Source organism: Zootoca vivipara, chromosome Z1 (assembly GCF_965207765.1).
Source record: "Zootoca vivipara chromosome Z1, rZooViv2.hap1.1, whole genome shotgun sequence".
Lineage (NCBI taxonomy): Eukaryota > Metazoa > Chordata > Lepidosauria > Squamata > Lacertidae > Zootoca > Zootoca vivipara.
In genome coordinates, this window is record NC_142583.1 from 28,157,289 (window position 1) to 28,177,409 (window position 20,121).

The following is a 20,121-nucleotide window of genomic DNA, read 5'->3' on the forward strand; positions in this document are numbered from 1 at the left end:
AAAAAAAGGGTGCCTCCAGACTGTCAGTATTTGCAGGAACGATTCAAGTAGATAGCAGAACTTTGGGTTTGTGCAATTGAAGTGCTCTGTCACCCTAACACAACAAATTTTTAAAAGGACCTTTTTCATTTTGGAAAGCAACAGGGAAAGGCATTTAAAAGTGAGGGGTGAAGAAATGATTAACAGGAAGACCTGTAAACACCCCACAAGCAAATCAGGATGACTCCATACTCAATAAAAAAGGACATAGTCTAAAACAGGATGAATGCTGAACAATCAGTTCATCAGGAAGAGCCCAAAGTCTATTGCTGATCAAGATGAATGGTGGATGTAACATGAATAGCCACTAGGCCATTACTGCTTTGCCGTACCTGACCTTATTCTAATATTAGATAGCTTTTAAAAAGGTAAAGGGACCCCTGACCATTAGGTCCAGTCATGACCGACTCTGGGGTTGCGGCGCTCATCTCGCATTATTGGCCGAGGGAGCCGGCGTACAGCTTCCAGGTCATGTGGCCAGCATGACAAAGCCACTTCTGGAAAACCAGAGCAGCTTTTGGAAAACCAGAGCAGCTTTTAATGGAGCCTTAAAGGACTGTTGATTTTTCAGTTCATGGTTTAGAATAGTAGAGCAGGATACAGGGAGCATAAGGGCTTCTTGTGTTGTGCCTGGGATGACATGGGAAGGTAGCTTCTCATTATGTGATTAAACCCTATGTTACCACCCATCTGCTTCCTCATGTTACAGGCATCACATGGTAAAAGCATGTTGTTTTCAGTCCTCTGAAAGGATCACCAAAATGGGAGTGTTTTTAGTCTTTACAAATTGCAGAGTAATATATAATTAACTATACTTTGGGGATCTTTTCATTGCACCCAGAATTAGTTTAAATGGTTGCAGAAACAAAAACATTTAGTCGGAGAAGAAGTGAAGACCAACCTTTTATTTTTAGCCTACAATTTGATATTCTTAAATGACTCTCTGCTTCCAAGTAATTTCTTCAGTTAGAGTGCCTGGGGTTGGCAGAGATGTCTCATCTGCTTAAGTAATGTTGGCGAGGCACAGAGCTATAAAACAGAAAGGGGGGGAAATGACAAGACGTAAAAGGTAATAGGGTTAAAAAATAAAATAAAATAAAAAGTGGGTTTGCTTTTATTTGTTAAAAGATCCCATCCACCAATATATTTCTTATGCCGCACACTGCTATGCATACCTACTCAAAAGTAAGCCCCATTGATTTGAGTGAGACTCACTTCCAAGTAATGGTGTATACGATTGCTGCCATACTTGTTTTCTTAATCCAAATGATAGTAATATTGTGCTACATAAAAAAAATTAAGATGAAGAAAGTTGAGGAATTCAGATTATTTTAAGTGACTGTTATTTTGCAATCCTGTGGTTGTCAATTAAAACATAGCGGGGTCTACATGGAATCAGAGTGCCCTGAAATGCTAAATATGTAGAATGAAATCCAGCATCACCAGCCTTTCAGAAAACAGAATTAATCCTTCCTGCCTAATATGTGCTCAGTGCATATTGTGATATTCCTCAGCAACCGACACAACCTTTGGTGTTAGCTCTACGCACTCTTTACAAGGGATTTAATAAGAATGTAGTTCATACAAACCCTTCTGTAATGCTGTTAGTAGCAGCCCATATGGAGATAGCTGAGGCGAAGGAGGGTTTTTCCACAGCTAGTGGTGAAACTCAGGAGGATATATTTTCTGAGACATGCTTTCCTTTCATTACATATGTTAATCAGCATAAGGATGTAACACATACTGCGGCTTCTCAAATATCCCTTTGCAATGATTTGCTAGTGCAAAGTGAGTTTGCAGTTGGTGTTCCTGACTGGACCGTATAACATTAATGCTGCCATTTATTTATTTTTGTAAAACTTGTAGACTTGAAATGAGTGTATGTATTGTTTGTTTATTGTGATGTTTTGCACTTCAATAAATATTAGGCACGCATGCACACACATACACATTATATTTCATGTTGTGTTAGATCCATTAGAAAACATTAGAAAACCAACTCTGCGTGGATCCCACATGTTCAAATTTTAGACAATATAAATGAATAAATTATTCATGTCTCCATTGCCATCTCCTCTCCTTTTCTTATGTATCCTTTTCTATTTTGTGGAATAACTTTATAATAAATAAACCACTTTCCTTCAGCTGGAACCTGAGGCAGAGAGGGAGTTCTGGTGGGAAGCCAACTGTTATTTGAAAAGATGTGCTTGCTCTGACCTCAGTCTTTCCCTCGCCCCCCTGCCAAGGGTCTTTAAACTGTGAAGGGAGTCATTGGGCAATAGGAATGTCTACAGGGTAGCTGCCCTATGGCCTACAGTGGGTGTGGGGAACTTTGGCCCTCCAGATGTTGTTGAACAACAACTCTCATCACCCCTAGCTATTTGCCATGCTTGCTGGGCAGCAACATCCAAATAGTTGGGTTCTCCACACCCAATCTAAGGCAATGACTGCTGCCTGGGTTCTTTTGCCCACTGTGGCTGGAGCACGGTAAGGAGAAGAGGCAGAATGAAGGTTAGCAATGATTGGTGGTGGAGTCAATGGGTGGGATGATGGGAAGAAGGTAAAGGAAGGGAACAATTGCAAGGAGTAGGAAGGAGGTGGTGGAGGTCTGAGAGAAGAGGAGGAAGCTAAACACAACTTGGCAGGCGAGGGGGGGGAGGTGCATGGAGGGAGGACTGAGCACAAATGATGAACATAGGAAACTTCCTTGTACTGTGTGAGACCATTTGGCCATTTAACCCAGTTTTGTCAACACTGACTAGCAGTGGCTCTTCCAAGGTAAGCGAGAACCTGTAACCTGTGTCATACTCCCTCTGTGAATGACAGCTGTATGCTGTGATTGGGTGCTGAGTTCCACCATTTCATCTGCTCCATCATGGCAGAATTAGCACCAGTGCTATTTCTCCCTCTCTCTCATTGAAATTATTGGGAGGGAAATTCTTGGTGCCATCAATGGAAGGTATCTCTGTGGATCAAAGGAGCATAGGAAGTGTTCCTCCACTGGGGTGTCAACTATAGGAGGTGGAAGGGGCTTCGGCCTCCTCAATATTTGTGGGCAGAGTGCCAAGCACCCCCAATATTGCGGGGCCACCATGTCCCGCTGCCGCTGGGAGAGCACCAGGCAGGGGTGAGACGTATCATGTGACCTTGGGCCCCCTCATTGTGGGAGGCAGGTCATTGATCCTGTCCTCCACTTTGCTGCCCACATCCTTCCCATTACGCCACCCCATTTCAGCCCCTTTGCCAGCACATCTGTGGTGTTCTGCCAGGATATATGTGTTGGCCATGGCTTATCTGCCGTTCTGCCAGCGTAGGTTATATTGTGGATACATTTGACTTCAGGTCGTGTTTTTCTCTTATAAAAGCTTATGAGCTTGATTCCACCTGATCCATTTATATTGAAGTGATTTGTGCAGACCCTTTTATGGTGAACCATAAAAGCTTGCTTATCTGAATTATAATCAGATAAATTCAATATTGGAAAGTTTTTACTTACAAATAAATAGATAGGTGGGATTAAAACAAAGAAACATTTTTTAAAAAATTTCTTCCTTGTTCTATGACTGGCAGGTTTATTGGGGAAAGAAAATAATCTAAAATATTCTTCAGGTTTCTGTCTCACTCTTTTCTTATTTGTTACAGTTTATCATGCTGACATATATCTTCATGCTGGCCTGGTTGGGTGTTACAGCGTTCACCTCTCTGCCTGTTTACATGTACTTCAACATGTGGACTATTTGCAAAAACACCACCCTAGTGGAAGGGGCAAACCTCTGCTTGGACCTCCGTCAATTTGGTAAGTGAATGACTTGTGGATCAGTTTTATCTTTTTCTTTTATAAACCCCCCCCCCCACAACTCATTAAAATGCTTGCGTCACTTTTAGAAATACTAGATCAAACATCTAGTCAACAAATGTCAGTGAATAAAATGAACACATTTTAGTCAGCCTTCCTTGCATGTGCAGGAGATCGTATTTGTGGACATGATGATGACAGCTTGTAAATTGTACGCATAGTCCCTTTTCAGATTTCATGCTAAGCCAAATTGTAGCACTATGTGCATTAGTAGCAATGAGCCTGGAGCTTGCATGCTCCCTATCTTCTCTTACTATGCAAGGATAAAATTAAAATTTATTGAGGTTTTAAAGAAACTACAGTTTCTTTTTACATCCAAACAAACCATAGTTTAATGAGAGTTTTAAAACTTCTAATGTCTTGCCCATGGTCACAGCAGTGGAGAGGCAGGAGGGGAGGAGTACATGAATCCAAGGCTTGTTCTTGCTTGATACACATAACACTAAGTCATGGTTTAGTCTTACAGCCAAATTGGGCCACAAGCTTTCTAACTAGTGAGTGCCAGACAAATATGGCTGAGCCCTTTATTAGCTGAGGTTATTAGTGCATCATTCATGAAGGACAAGAAGCAGGATGGTTTGGCCACTACTGATGATACCCACTTATTCATCTTCTCATTCTCATCTTGGTACTGACTTGGTGTCTTCTGGACATAATTCCTGATAATGCTGTTTTTCATTTGCCAAGTCCCAAATGGCTTGAGCCATACATATAGTCCACATTCTTTCTTAAGTTCAAGTGCATCCTTTAGAAGAAAGTGCGAGCACATGGTGAGTTTGATTAGTATGTGGAGAGACATGCATGGTGGCTTCCTCCCAACTATTAATACTTGCTTCCCGCTAATGAGGCATCAACATCTGAGCCTGGCTGCGCTGACTTTTAGTGGTCAGGGTTAAGCTAAGCTCATATAATGTTTTATAATATTTTAGATATTAATGCATTATTTTATATTGCTGGTTAATTGTTTAGCCATTTTATTAGCATAGGCTGGGGCACCAGCTATGACCCTACCTGGTCAGAGCTTGCCTTGCTTCAGTTATCTTTGTTCAGACTATTATAATGGGTTGTACATGGCACTGCCTTTGAAAACAGCCCCCAAAGATCAAGTAAGTTTTTATTATGTCTGAGAGACTCTTAAAGGAGTAGTGTTATATGAGCACATCATGCTGCTGCCTCACCATCTTCAGTGGCTCTTAGCCTATGTCCAGGTCCGGTTTGAGGTTCTGGTTTTGACCTGTGTGCTTATATGTTTCATGACCGGGACCATAAAGCAAGGTGTGCTGGGTGGCTTTGGGAAGCAGAGCCTTTTTAGCAAGAGTAGTCCACCTGTGGAATCTGCTCAAGCCAGAGGCTGGCCTGGTACTTAGGTTGGTGTGATTACGATACCAAGCAAAGGCATCCTTGTTGTGAGCCATTCTGACAACTTCATTACAGAATGGCCTATAAATACCACAAATAAATGCATTTCCAAACCCATATTGTGTGCCTATGATGTATTTAGGCTTGCAGGGGCCAAGGGCGCCTAATTTAAGGGTGCCGGAACAAACTGACTCTGAATTGTTCTCATATTTCCGCGTTACCAATTAGTTTATTATCCTTTCATCCTAAAAACAATCTGAGCCCATGTCTGAATTCATTAAATGTGTGTCAACAGCTCACCGAGTCTTTAATCCATTACAGGAATTGTAACAATTGGAGAAGAAAAGAAGATTTGCACAATGTCTGAAAATTTCATCAGGATGTGTGAATCTACTGAGGTAAGTGAAAGTATGAAAAGTTTGGTCATTGTGGAAAGAAGGAGCTCACACACTTCCACTCCTTTCACACTTTAAGGGAATAATTTCATGCTTTAATCTGGAATGCTCTCTTGTCACGAGCCCAGTTTACTTGCTTGAGACTGCTGCAGATATACCGTAGCAGTTTAAGGTTCACAGATACCACCATTGCTCCATCTTCCACTCCTTTTCTTAATATAAAAGTACTGTATAACATATTTCTAACCGTAGCAGTGAAGAATAAATGACTCCATTCATATGGGGTATGAGCAGGGAATGTCCCGTCGACACTGTCCACCCTGTGCTCCTCCTTCTCCAAACCTTTCTAATTCATATACTTAACTCATACACATACAGGTACACATATATTTTCTCATAAGATCTATTAAAACTGAACCTTCCATGAAAGAGTATGTGTGCATAGTCATAGGAACTCCTCCAAACCTCCACTCCATGGTGTGGAAGGCTGGGAATGAGCCCTGGCACTTACAAACTCATTTCCTCCCCTTCCACTTAGTCAACTGCTTCAGTTCCCTCCCTTACTTCTGGGTTAGGAGCATAGCTGCCAAGTTATCCCTTATTTTAAGGGATTTTCTCTTATGCTGAATAGGCTTCCTCGCGAGAAAAGGGAAAACTTGGCAGCTATGGTTAGGAGCAAACCATCCAGTTCAGATGTAAATATGTTTGGACCAGCTCACATAAGTTATGTTTTCCCTTTGAGGGGAATGTAAAGGAGGTACAGAAATGAGGGGGAGAAGGACTGTGCATGTCCGTGTCTTGATCAGTTAGTGCCAAAACACAATTCGCTGCTATTTCAGATGTTTGGTTCAGTCTCCAAAAATGTCCCCAACCAATTGGGGAGCAATAGAATTCTATATTGCAAAATTCTATGTTGCTGTCCAGGAGGACTCTGAACTGTGCAGAGTTCTTTTAAAAATGTTTTAAATTCTCCTTTTATCATTTTAAACACATTATGTTGGGGGGTTGGTTATTTACTTGGGTCTGGGAATTTTTTAAATTTTGTTATTTCTGTGATTTTTGTTTCTTGGTTAGTATTGTCTTATTGTGTTTTTTGTGTGGTGGGTGCTGCCCAGGACTCTCTCCTGCTGTGAGTGCCCACAGGCCCTGTCCCTGCCTCCTTCCACCTGGTCTAGGGCGGGGCCTGGAGGGCCTCATAAGGACTGCCGCCGCTGCTCTGCTGCTGGTGCTGCCCAGGGGAACTTAAAACAGCACAGAGTTCTTTTTAAAATGCTTTTTAAAGAATTTTTATGTTTTTATTTTCTTGGGGTGGTAGGTGGGAGGGTATTTTCTTTGGGGTGGTAGGTGGGAGGGATTTTTAGTTGGGTGTGGGAATATGTTAAATATTGGTGTATTGTAATTTTTATTGTTTTTGGTTTTATTGTTTTATTGTGTTTTTTGTGTTTTTCTTTTGTTCCGTTCTTGCTGTTTTTTACAGAGGTTTTATTTTGTTTTTAAGGGGAGGGGTCAGGGCTGCCCGGGAGGGGGTCCCAGCAAGCAAAATGGCTGGGGCAGATTCCACAGGGGGGGATGCACTGGGACAACCGATCTCAGTGGTCACGGGTGGGAGGAGGAGTTACGCTAAGACCAGACCATGTCATTACTGAGGAGGCAGACTTAGTCGTTGTCTGAAGACTATCCCTGCCTCCGGGTCTGGTCCTGACCGGACGGATATTGGAATCAGCAAGGGATACCCACATGACCTGAAGGTGCTGCTGTGCAATGCCAGGTCGATGATGAATAAGACCACTGCCATTCACGACCTGATTGTGGATGGAGGATTTGACCTGGCATGTGTGACAGAGACCTGGTTGGATGAAGCCGATGGGCCCATTCTTGGCGCTGCTTGTCCAACAGGTTTCTCTTATGCACAGCAACCCAGGCCATCTGGGCGGGGAGGGGGGGTTGCAGTGATTTTTAGGAAGTCATTAGTTTGCACCAGGCGTCCTATTGGTAAGATGGAGTTTTCTGAGTGCATGTTCTGGAAGTTGGGCAATAGGGGCAGTACAGGATTCCTTTTGGTGTACCGACCTCCCCGCTGCACCAAGGATTCCCTGCCCGAGCTGCTTCAGGTCGTGTCGGATGTGCTCCTGGAGACACCTAGCTTGGTTGTCTTAGGGGATTTTAACATCCATGCCGACACGACCTTACAAGGAGCCGCTCGGGACTTCGTGGAAAGCATGGCCACCATGGGGCTGTCCCTGAATAAGTCTGGCCCAACTCATAGCCGTGGACATGCCTTGGACTTGGTGTTTACCTCTATGGATGTTGGTGATCTGACATTAAGTAAAAGTGAAACAAAAGAAGTGCCATGGTCAGATCACTTTCTGGTGCAACTGGACTTCTCCGCAACCCTTCCCCTCTGCAGGGAGGTGGGACCAATTCGGATGGTCCGCCCCCGCTACTTAATGGATCCAATTGGCTTCCAGAGAGTGGTAGGGGATGTTTTATCCCATGTCGATGGCCTTTCAGCTGATTCCCTGGTGGCCCGCTGGAATGCGGAGTTAACCAGCGCTATTGACTGTCTGGCTCCGAAGCGCCCTCTCAGATTGCATGGAGCCCGGACAGCCCCGTGGTTTTCCCCGGCGCTGAGGGTGATGAAACAGTCATTGAGACGGCTAGAGCGCCGGTGGCGGAAAACTCATTTTGAATCAGACCGGACACGGGCTAGAGCTCAACTTCGAGCCTACCAAGTGGCAATGGCGACGGCGAAGAGGACCTTCTTCACCGTCTCCATCGCATCTGCAGAAAACAGCAGCAGGAGACTCTTCCAGGTGGTTCGCAATTTAGCGGAACCACCTGCTCCATCCGGGCCCAGTATGGGCCACATGATCTCCTGCAATGATTTTGCAAAGTTTTTTGCAGATAAAGTCGCTCAGAATCGGGAAGAGGTAGACTCCACCGTGGGAGCAGGGCCGGGGCGGGGGAGTGCTAGAGTCCTGTCTAGTCAAGCTTTGTGGGATCAATTTCAATCTGTTACCTCCGAGGATGTGGACAGGCTGCTTGGACGAGTGAAACCAACCACCTGTCTCCTTGATCCTTGCCCATCCTGGCTTATAAAAGCTAGCCGGGAAGGGCTGGGCGATGGGCTTCGCGGGTTGGTAAATGCTTCTCTCCATGAGGGAGCCTTCCCAGACCCGCTGAAAGAGGCGGTTATTAAACCGCTTCTTAAAAAACCATCTTTAGATCCGGCCAATATGGCCAACTATCGCCCAGTCTCAAATCTTCCATTCTTGGGCAAGGTGATTGAGCGAGTGGTTGCTGAACAACTCCAGGCACGCCTGGAAGAAGCGGACCATTTGGATCCCTTCCAGTCAGGATTCAGGCCTCATCATGGGACTGAAACTGCCTTGGTCGCACTGGTCGATGATCTCCGGCGGGCTAGGGACAAAGGTAAGAGCTGTTTCCTTGTTCTGCTGGATCTCTCAGCGGCTTTTGACACCATCGACCATAACATCCTTCTGGACCGTCTAGAGGGCTTGGGAGCTGGGGGCACTGTTATGCAGTGGTTCCGCTCCTTCCTCCTGGGCCGTGTTCAGAAAGTGGTGGTGGGGGATGAGTGTTCAGACCCCTGGGCTCTCACTTGTGGGGTGCCTCAGGGTTCTGTCCTCTCCCCCATGCTTTTTAACATCTATATGCAGCCGCTGGGAGAGATCATCAGGGGGTTTGGGCTGGGTGTCCATCAGTATGCTGATGATACCCAGCTCTACCTCTCTTTTAAATCAGAACCAGTGAAGGCAGTGAAGGTCCTGTGTGAGTGCTTGGAGGCGGTTGGAGGATGGATGGCGGCTAACAGATTGAGATTGAATCCTGACAAGACAGAAGTATTGTTTGTGGGGGACAGGAGGCGGGCGGGTGTGGAGGACTCCCTGGTCCTGAATGGGGTAACTGTGCCCCTGAAAGACCAGGTGCGCAGCCTGGGAGTCATTTTAGACTCACAGCTGTCCATGGAGGCACAGGTCAACTCTGTGTCCAAGGCAGCTGTTTATCAGCTCCACCTGGTACGCAGGCTGAGTCCCTACCTGCCCACTGACTGTCTCTCCAGAGTGGTGCATGCTCTAGTTATCTCCCGCTTGGACTACTGCAATGCGCTCTACGTGGGGCTACCTTTGAAGGTGACCCGGAAACTACAACTAATCCAGAATGCGGCAGCTAGACTGGTGACTGGGAGCGGCCGCCGAGACCACATAACACCGGTCCTGAAAGACCTACATTGGCTCCCAGTACGTTTCCGAGCACAATTCAAAGTGTTGGTGTTGACCTTTAAAGCCCTAAACGGCCTCGGTCCGGTATACCTGAAGGAGCGTCTCCACCCCCATCGTTCTGCCCGGACACTGAGGTCCAGCTCCGAGGGCCTTCTGGCGGTTCCCTCACTACGAGAAGCCAAGTTACAGGGAACCAGGCAGAGGGCCTTTTCGGTAGTGGCTCCCACCCTGTGGAATGCCCTCCCACTAGAGGTCAAAGAGAACAACAATTACCAGACCTTTAGAAGGCATCTCAAGGCAGCCCTGTTTAGGGAAGCTTTTAATGTTTGATGGATCTCTGTATTTTAATGTTTGATGGATTTCTGTATTTTAGAATTTCTGTTTTGTTGGAAGCCGCCCAGAGTGGCTGGGGGAACCCGGCCAGATGGGCGGGGTATAAATAATAAATTATTATTATTATTATTATTATTATTATAATTCGTACAGGTGTTCAGGGGCAATGCAAATGTTCACTTACACCGGTAATGAATTTATAGAACTCCAGTTAATTTCTTCAGAGTACCAATATCAAGACAATACTTTATATTACTTTAACATGGAATGCATGGTGCTGCCTCAGAAGAAAGAAACTGTAGTCTGTATACAGAATATGGCTGCAGGAGTACTAACTGGCATTGAGTGCTATTAGCATTGGAGGCCAATACTTCATCACCTTCACTGGCTCCCAGTCTGTTTCCAGGCCCAATTCAAAAAGCTTTTTTTGACCCTTAAAGCTCTTCAATGATTTGGAATGACCTTGGAGCTTCCTTCCTGTGGAGAAAATGGCAGCTCAGAGTGATTAAACAGGCATTTGGAAGAGGTCTATGAGTGGGAATGGCCATTTTTGACCCTGCTGCAGGGTGTTTTTTTATTTTTTTTATTTTTTAAAAAAACAGTTTAATATGATTACAGTGATCAAACTCCTTGTCCTATTATGTGTGTTCACTGCCCTGGGAATCCTAGAAGATGAAGTGTGGATTATAAATATCAATAATAAAGACCACCTCTTCTCATATGTACCTACCTGAGCCCTGAGGTAATCAATGGAGGCTCTTTTCCAAATTCCCTCACAAGCTGAGATAACAGCAGGTTGACCAGGCAAGAAAGAGCCACCTCAGCAGTGGCCTCTCAGTTAAGAAATGCTCTCCCCAGCCAGGCCTGCCTACCGTAGCACCTCCATTAATACCTTTCTAGCACCAAGCAAATACCTTTTACCCTCACATCCTTTTTAATGTCTTGATGTGGCTGGTCTTCCTGAAACTTCTACATAGGGTTTTCCTCCTTTATTTACTGCTTTTATGATCTTGTAGCTCTCCTCTCTGTTTTATCCTGATGTTTTAACACTGTGGTATTTAATTGTATCGTTCTCAACTTTGTGGTTTTATATTGTTTTAAAAGTTGCCCAGAGAATGGCAGGTATAGGGTGACATAGGAAAATGTTTAATAGATAAATAAATACTGAGCTGGTACTTGCACAGTGGTACTTGCAGAATGTGACCTTACTATTGGTATTATTTGAAAGTCACGCCTAGAGCAATGGTTACGGAGCGGCACAGAAATAAAATGAATGAATGAAAATTGGGCTGCTTAATCCATGCATGGCAGTGCAGCAGAACCTGGGCTTTATTATTATTAGCATCCTCAATTTGCAACTTGTTTCCCTTGTTCTATTTACAGCTGAACATGACATTCCATTTGTTTATTGTGGCACTTGCTGGGGCTGGAGCCGCAGTCATCGCTATGGTAAGATATGGAAACCTTTCCCTTGGTGGTAAAAGTCACAATGAATATAAGGGCTGCTTGTTCTCTAAATCGAATAATATTAAATGTAATTGCAAGAGCTTTATGTCCTGTCATTTTTTTGAAAGAGAAGAGCATATCCCACCTCATTTTATCCCCACAACAACCCGTGAAGTAGCTTAGAATGAAAGCCTGACTGACCCAACTTGATCCAATAAGATTCCACCTGAACATTAGGAAGAACATCCTGACAGTAAGAGCTGTTCAACAGTGGAATTTGCTGCCAAGCAGTGTGGTGGAGTCTCCTTCTTTGGAGGTCTTTAAGCAGAGGCTTGACAGCCATCTGTCAGGAATGCTTTGATGGTGTTTCCTGCTTGGCAGGGGGTTGGACTGGATGGCCCTTGTGGTCTCTTCCAACTCTATGATTCTATGATTCTAAGCTTCATGGCTAAGTATGGATTTGAACCCAAGTCACTTGTAAAGCGAGATGAGTGCTGCAGCCCCAGAGTCGTTTGCGACTGGACTTAACTGTCAGGGGTACCTTTACCTTTACCTTTTTAAGCCCCTTTGGGAGCCTTTTTGGCTGAAAAGCAGGAATACAAATGCTCTAATATTAATTAATTCAATCTTCAAATGTTCATCTGCCAACTGTACACAGATTATATCTGGATTCAGTTCAATTTCTGAAATTGTGGGGTCTGCAAGTTTACTGTTGTGAAGCAAAGAGGTGCTACTTTATGCCCTTCCAACAAGTGCACCAGAACTATCTTTCACCTTCCAAAAGATAGTGATAAAGCTCTTGCATGTTTTATACAAATATGAACTTGTCCTCTTCTTTAGTTTCCATAGTGATAAGATTGGTTTTTCAGTGTCCTCTTGTCAAAAATGGCTGTCTTCCTGTTCTGTGGCTGTTGAATGTGTCTTGCTCATTGTTTAGACAGCAAATAGACAGCAGCATGGTTGGTTGGACAGAACTTGGAGCTTTGGGACACACATTAATCTTTCTTGCTCAAGTCTCCATATTTGATTTAGCTACCTCTGCAGACCAGAACAAAGATTAATTAATACTTCAAAGCGGCTCCTTCTTTGAATGTGCAAAGCTGTGCAAATTCTTCTATCCATTATATGATTATATTTAATTCATTTCCTCTTGGCTCTCCCAAAAGCAAGGCTGGTCAATATGCCATATACCCTGAAATATAAGACAACATTTTCACTGTTTAATTCATCAAAGTATGTTCTCTCAACAAGTACTTTGGCACAGAGAAATACTCCAAATCGTTCAGCTGACTGTGAGTACAGAGACTTGCCAACTGCAAGTAATTTCCAAAGGCTGCATTAAAAATGAATATTTTGGTTTGTATCCAATGTTATGCCTACTCAGAGCAGACCCATTTAAATTAATAAACATGTGTCTGAGGAGCTATGCAGTCCTTGAACTAAGCAACAGGCTGCAACTCAGAGAAGCAGCCAAGCCATCAGAGAAGGCAGCTGCCCTGACCTTATCTAACAAAGGTTAAGGTGGCTTCCTCATCCTCCAGAAATAATCAGTGTCCCTTTCATATACTCTATACTCTTTCTTATCACCCCGTATAAAGAAGCAGTGCAGGGGACAATGATAAGACAGGACTGTCAATGTCACACAACTCCTGTCACACTGTGTGGGAGTTTATACCACAAGGATGGAGTACCTTTGGTCATCCTGATGTTGCTGAGATCTAATTCCCATCAGCCTTAGTCAAGATGCCCAGTGACTCCACATCAGGTTTTATCTCAGTCAGGTAGGATAGCATCCTGAACTTTATTGGAAAGGCTCAAGGGCTGTAGAGCTTGCTGGCTTCCAAAGCTTAGGAAGAGTTACTTATTTAGACTTTGACAACAAAGCAATGAAACCCTATGATGGTTTTTTGCAGTCTGTTTAACTTTTGGATTTATGCAGTGAACTGCCCTGAGATATACGGGTATAGGGCAGCATAAAAATTTAATAAAAACCATTAAAATCCAACGTGCAGATTTCAGCATGGAAACTGAAACCCACCCAATTCAGTTCTTATTTGTGTCCTACATGCCTCATTTGAGTGATAGAGTCTGCCTTCTGGTACATGGCATGTTTTTGTGCACAAACACTCTACAGACTTTAACACTTGTAGTCATGCAAGTAGAGAAAAGAATGCTGTGGGAAGTGACTTAGACTCAAATTCTACTACCCCAGATTAAATCAGTTTCTCATACAAAACAAACTCAGGCATCAACAATGTCTAAAAATAAGGAAAAATGTCTTGCCTTGTATACATCCAGAAAGCCTTGACATGACGCACTTAAGCTTTAGGGCAACCTGCTCATAAAAGTGTAAAATTCAATTACACAGGAGCCTTTTAGTGACGGTGTTGTCCAGTGAATTGTTAACAGATGGAAGAGAAAACCCCACCAACCTCAAACTACCTGCTTAAAAGAAAAGGAGAGCTCAATCTTCTGCACGTGGGCTCCCATCATCCTGAAATTGACAGTCATTTCAGAACTAATTAGAGTAGATATGAGATTAAGTCTACATAGTAGGATAAAGTTGCCTTGACTATGTGCCTGGCTTGTGGAGCATCACCTTCCTTCATGAAACCAAATGTACACTAGATCAATGTCATTCAGCATATAAGCATCTTTTCAAAATGCCTTGGCATTGTTTTAACTTCTGGCAGACTTGTCAATGAGAGCAGGGATAAGAAATGAGGAGAAATGACAAGGGATACCATTATAGGAAGCGGAAAGATGATGACTACATGAAATAGTTGAAAGTAACATCCTGAAAATAAATTGCCTTGCCAAAGATTAATGCTGTTCTGCTGCTTTTTGAAATCTGATTGTGCCTACAGCAGCTTCTTCCTCCTCTTCCTTGACCTTATATGTCCAACTGGCTATAATGACCTTTGTGATCTTGCTTATGGGGTGTCAGAACATCATCTTGTCTGCTGTAGCACTGTGACATCATAAGCAAAATTGTTTGGATAACCACAGCCATTAGAATCAAAGAAAGGTGTGCAAATGAGGGTGAGCATAGTGGAGGCAAAGAAGGATCACTGGTAAACAACATGGAAACAGCTTGAACGTATAATAATAATAATAATAGTAGTAGTAGTAGTTTATTTTTTATACCCCGCCCATCTGGCTGAGTCTCCCCAGCCACTCTGGGCAGCTCCCAATTGAATATTAAAATGATATAGCATTAAATATTAAAAACTTCCCTAAAAAGGGCTGCCTTCAGATGTCTTTTAAAATTAGGATAGCTGCTTATTTCCTTGGCATCTGATGGAAGGGCGTTCCACAGGGTGGGTGCTGCTACCAAGAAGGCCCTCTGTCTGGTATTTGCAAGAAGTCACAGAAAACAGAGACTCGTGTAAACAAGCACAAAATAAAGCATGGTCGATGCCTCCAGCTTCTCTTCTGCCTGGAATACCATTTTGCCTAGCGAATGCCATTGTCCCAGCCCAGCCTTTCAACTCTCATCAGCCCCAGCCAGTCAGAGATGTTTTGTAGGTATCAGGAAGGCAACGAGTTGGCAAAGGCTGTTCTAGCCAATTCCTCTCTTTTTAGGTAAGGGCTGGAATGAGGCAGAGTCCAATAGAATCTGGCTTGGTGTGATGAAATGTGAAATAAATGTGATGAAACTCCATAGCATCTCTCTCTCTCTCCCCCCCTCTCTCAGGTTCACTACCTTATGGTTCTGTCCGCCAACTGGGCCTATGTGAAAGATGCTTGCAGAATGCAGAAATATGAGGATATTAAGTCAAAGGAAGAGCAAGAGCTCCACGACATTCATTCTACCCGCTCTAAAGAGCGACTCAATGCATACACATAAGAAAAAACCTTGTCTTACTTTCTACCATTGAATGATTTGTTGTTTAACTAAAGGCCATCCATCTATCCATTTTAAAAAAATAAATATGAAAAGTGCTTCTCACAAAAGATAGCTAGGGTGACATCTACATCACCCCTGTACAAATTCTTGGTTGTCTAGCACTTGGTTTTCCTAATTAGTTAATAGCTTGTGTGATCAGTCTCTACTACAAAGCTCCCGAAACAGCCCTTTCCCGAATCCTAAAGTGATTATTTTCTGTTAGATCAAGAATACTAACTACTGTCAAATACGGAGATGTGTTTGATTTTTTTAAAATCACTTTGTATGTGTTATGCGTAACACCTTTTTGCATTGTTTCTTATATGTTTTTGAAAAGGAAAAAAAGAAGCTTTTTATACTTTTTAGTTTGGATTTTGGTAAGTACTTTAACTACAGGTATACTTCAAAGGGACCACGGTACATCACGTACAATTTCTCGAGGAGGCACACTGCTGACATTCCTTCAGATTTGGAAATCTCGCCAGGTGGACCAGTGGGCATCTTGACAGAGGGGTCCTGAGAACATTTTAAACAATCAAAGGTGCAATTTCTAAATTTGTAAGAGTAGGTAAAAAACAAAACAAAAAGAAGTGCTTCTTATCTTTGTTAACATTGTATGATTCTTCTTCATGTACTTAACAGAGTATTCTTCTCTCTTATCAAAGTTCCATTGGTGGCTATTCATGTTTATATTGTGAGCATGCAAACCGTGGTGCTTGTAATGCATGGCCATGTGTCTTTTTTTAAAGCGTATGATACCGCGGTTACCTTCTAAGAGTCGCAGTGTATAGAACCAATGTTACATACAGCTATGCGTAGGTTTCTGCAGAATGATCACTGTAATCCCACAATGGTTATGCTGAATTGAAGCTGTTCATGTGCCGATGTGAGCAATTGCTGCTTAGCTACATTTATGAAAGTGATATATCTATAATACAGCAACCTCTTAAAAGTCAGAAGTCTTTTTACCTGCTTTAAAAATGTAAGTGGATTGCACCTGTCTGAACTATACATATACTGTATGTGATATATTTAAAGGAGGCTTCCATAAATGTATTAGCTTGGCTTGTAGCTTTCCTACACACATACTGGTTTACCTGTCTTATGTTAAAGTGAGGTTAATGGCTGCTACTGGACCTATTGTTTGGAAGTGTTAGTAATATATTTGAACCTTTATTTTGAGGAAGAAAATATTAAGAGAAAAGTCAGTAATGTTGATCTGAAAGAAGTACCTGTATTAAAAAGAAAAAAAAGAAAAACCATACAAAAAAGGGGGGGACATCAGTATTATTGGACCAAAATTGGTGTTTTCAATTTTCTTTTTTCTTTTGCCTATTTCTAATGCTACAAGAATGCTGTAAAGTGTCTTTTAAAGTGATGTATCCTGACAAGACATTTTTGTCAGCGTTAAAAAAAATCCTAGCTAGTTTTGTGCACTTATTGGACCATTGTGAATTCTCTCTCGGTGTAAGTGCATTTCTAATAAAAATTCTTGAGTAAAACTCTTCTTTGTACTATTACTAGTCATGCATCATCAGTAATTTTTAACAATTCTTGTAGTAAGTAGAGGGTAATACTATAGTTACTTGTGGCATGTTTATGCATCAAGTAGTATTAGTTAATTTTGATTTTTTTTTTAATTATAATTTTCTAACTTTTTTTAAAACACTTTACTGTCTTACGGGGTCAACATTTTCTGATATGTGCAGTACCAGTATTTACAGTTCTGCAGAAAGGTATTATGAACCTCTTTCGATTCTATATTGTAGTGTTTCAGTTTTGTGTCTTAAAACAGTGTGATGATTTTTAAAACAGTGTCTTTTAAACTCCTGTAATGATGTTGATGCTTTTGGCTTTTCTCTGGTATTAGAGTTTGTATTTTCACAAAGAATGCTTTGTAGCAGGCATTACAATTAATCTGTTTTGTACATAAATGTGCCAACAGCTTGATGGTGGCGTTTTTGAAATGTAGAACCAAGTGCTTGCAAAAATGTAATAAATACACTTGTGTACTTTGTGTACTTATTAGTTGTCCGTGCTTCATTTTTCACCTTTTGATATAAAATTTTATGTATTGGAAATTTCAGAGGGGAAATGTTGTTAAACGTGCTCTTGATAAGTCACTGTTTTCTTGTTTTACAGAAGGAACATTCCCCAAACTGATTGTTCTGTCAAGAGTGTATTAAATCTAAAGGCTTTGCTTTAAGTTTTTAATGGAGCTTCATCAGAGCTCCAGTACTAATCAGGTTTCCACCATTCACTTTAATATCAAGGACAACTTTGCATGTACATCCTTAGGAGAGATTCCACAGGACTTAGGACCTTAAAGTATCACCTTTGAGTTGGGATTGTGTTGCTCCTGCATTCTCCCTTCCTACTTATCCCAGGCACCACCTTTGCATGCTCCACAAGATCTCACGTGATTTGGGTGTGATCTCATCGGAAATCAGTATTGATGCTGGTGACATTTCTCTGCCAGTGGCAGAGGCAGCGGGGCCGGTGAGAGTGCCACCACGGGGGCTTCCGCTCCCTGAGGCAGTGGCCTCATCCCACCTAATGGCTGTGCTGGCCCTGCTTGTAGTGCCAGCCTGTAGGCCATGCCAAGCAACTATGTCAAGTCCTTCAGAGGAATCTGCCTTTGGCTGAGATACCTCTCCACCAGTTGCTTTGAACTGCAAGTGGGGGAGTGTTGTTGTACTCAGATCCTGCTTTCAGATTTCCTATAGGTGGGGAACCTTTGGCCTTCCAGTTCTTTCAGAACTACAATTCCCATCATCCCCCTGGGCATTGTCTATGTTTGTTGGGGCTGATGGGAGTTGTAGTTCAGAAACATCTGGAGGACCACAGGTTTCCTACACCTTCTATAGGTCACTGTGAAACAGGATGGTGGACTAGAAGGGCCTTTAGCCTGACCAATCAGGACTCTTCTTATATATTTAGGTATTTCTTTTTCAATGGGTTGTGGCTGGGTTCTCGGTGACAGTCTTGGGACAGAAATCCTAACTGTCAGCTCCAATTCTACCCTTCCTCACATTGGAATGCTTCATATTTTCTTCAGCAGGGAATACTGAGAATACAAACAACTTTGGCAGTTATTTTCCCCTCTCGGGTTGTGTGGGCAAGTTTTGAACCATCTCATGATTTATTTTAGCACACTGACAGAGTAAGCAGCTTCCTCTGAGCAGTGAACGGAATCTTTGAGACTCCAGCAGGAACCTTAAAATTGTTCCGGTAAGTTCGGAAATTGGGTGTACAAGTAGAGCTGCAACAAAATGTTGTCATATGTAGTGCACTTGTTTACTGTGCCAGCCTGTCAGCCATGCCTTAATTCAGAACACTCCATTCCATCTACCACCCACCCCAATAGCCACTAAGCTATCTTTGACCATTGAGTATTCTCAGTCGTTTTGGGGGTGTTGTAGGCATTTTCTCCACTTACAATTTTTTCAAAAAAAAATTGTTTGTTATTTCTGTTAACCTTGGGGACCCCACAAACCTCTTGATACCTGCCTTTTGCACATGGCTAGTATCATTCTGGTTACATAAGCAACAGCACTCACAGCCCAAACATCAGAAATACAGGGCAGCTATAGAAGTGCTTGAGGAAGGAATCCATATTCTAATTACAACATGTACTTCTAGCATGTTGCATTTTTGTCTGTTTGTCAGTGATTGGCTAATAGGAGCATTGTTTTCTAGAAAATGTGAGAAGCAGTATTTGAAAATGATTCTTTTTTTAAGGAACATTTTTCAGCATCTTGCCTTTGGAGTCAGTTTATTATTTTATGAATCTGTCATGGATTCTCTAAAAGCTGTCTTGTGTGTCAGAAGCCCACAATATAAGAATAGACCTTGGTTCAGAATGACATCAGATCAAAGATAATTGATATTATATTTCTTATGCCATACATAAACATTATTTTGGAGTGGGTATCTTCTTTGCTGAAAAGATCAAGAAATTGGAATGACAGTGTCTCATTAGTTCTTAGCATTGGGTGTTACTGATATCCATATAGTTGGATGATTATGCACATATGATAATACAGTTTATACTGAATGTATGACTGGAAAGCTATCTAATTTTTTCCATGAGCAATCTATGGCTACTGTGTATCCTCAGTCCTAAAGAAAGGTAGTAATGAGTATCATTATTTCAACAGCTTTTCCACCACCATATTGTTGATATATTCTGTGCATTCAGGTTAATTGGACCACTAATCATCTGAGCTCTTTAGACTGCAATGCTATACCTGCTTATCTGGGAGTAAGCTTCACTCAGTGAGACTTACTTATGAAAACTGGTGTAAAAATTGGGGTTTGGCTTTTGCTGCCAAACAGACAAATAAATAATCAGCCTTGCTTTTCACTGGATCAATCCATCTGACCAATCATGGACTTAGGGGATGCAGCGTCACATGGGGCAGCAAAAACCATTTCTGTCACATCACACACACAAGATTTCATTTGCTCTACCCGCTACCTCTCTCTTGTAAACAGTCCTTTAGTGGTAAATCAAACGAGACTTGAATCCACAATGTTTGTTAACAATTGGACGGTTTT

At 42.4% G+C, this 20,121-nt stretch overlaps 1 protein-coding gene across 3 annotated transcripts in view; it reads left to right on the top strand.

Annotated features, from left to right (window-relative positions):
• Positions 1 to 17,586, top strand: part of GPM6A (glycoprotein M6A) — a 179,554-nt gene extending 161,968 nt beyond the window's left edge. For all 3 annotated transcript variants that reach the window (XM_060278716.2, XM_088659699.1, XM_088659703.1), the window contains 4 exons: positions 3,682 to 3,835; positions 5,576 to 5,652; positions 11,610 to 11,675; positions 15,370 to 17,586. In XM_060278716.2, coding sequence (XP_060134699.1) covers positions 3,682 to 3,835; positions 5,576 to 5,652; positions 11,610 to 11,675; positions 15,370 to 15,522 — 450 coding nt within the window. In that variant the 3' untranslated portion in view covers positions 15,523 to 17,586. The remainder of the gene's footprint in view (positions 1 to 3,681; positions 3,836 to 5,575; positions 5,653 to 11,609; positions 11,676 to 15,369) is intronic.
• The last annotated feature ends 2,535 nt before the right edge of the window (positions 17,587 to 20,121 follow it).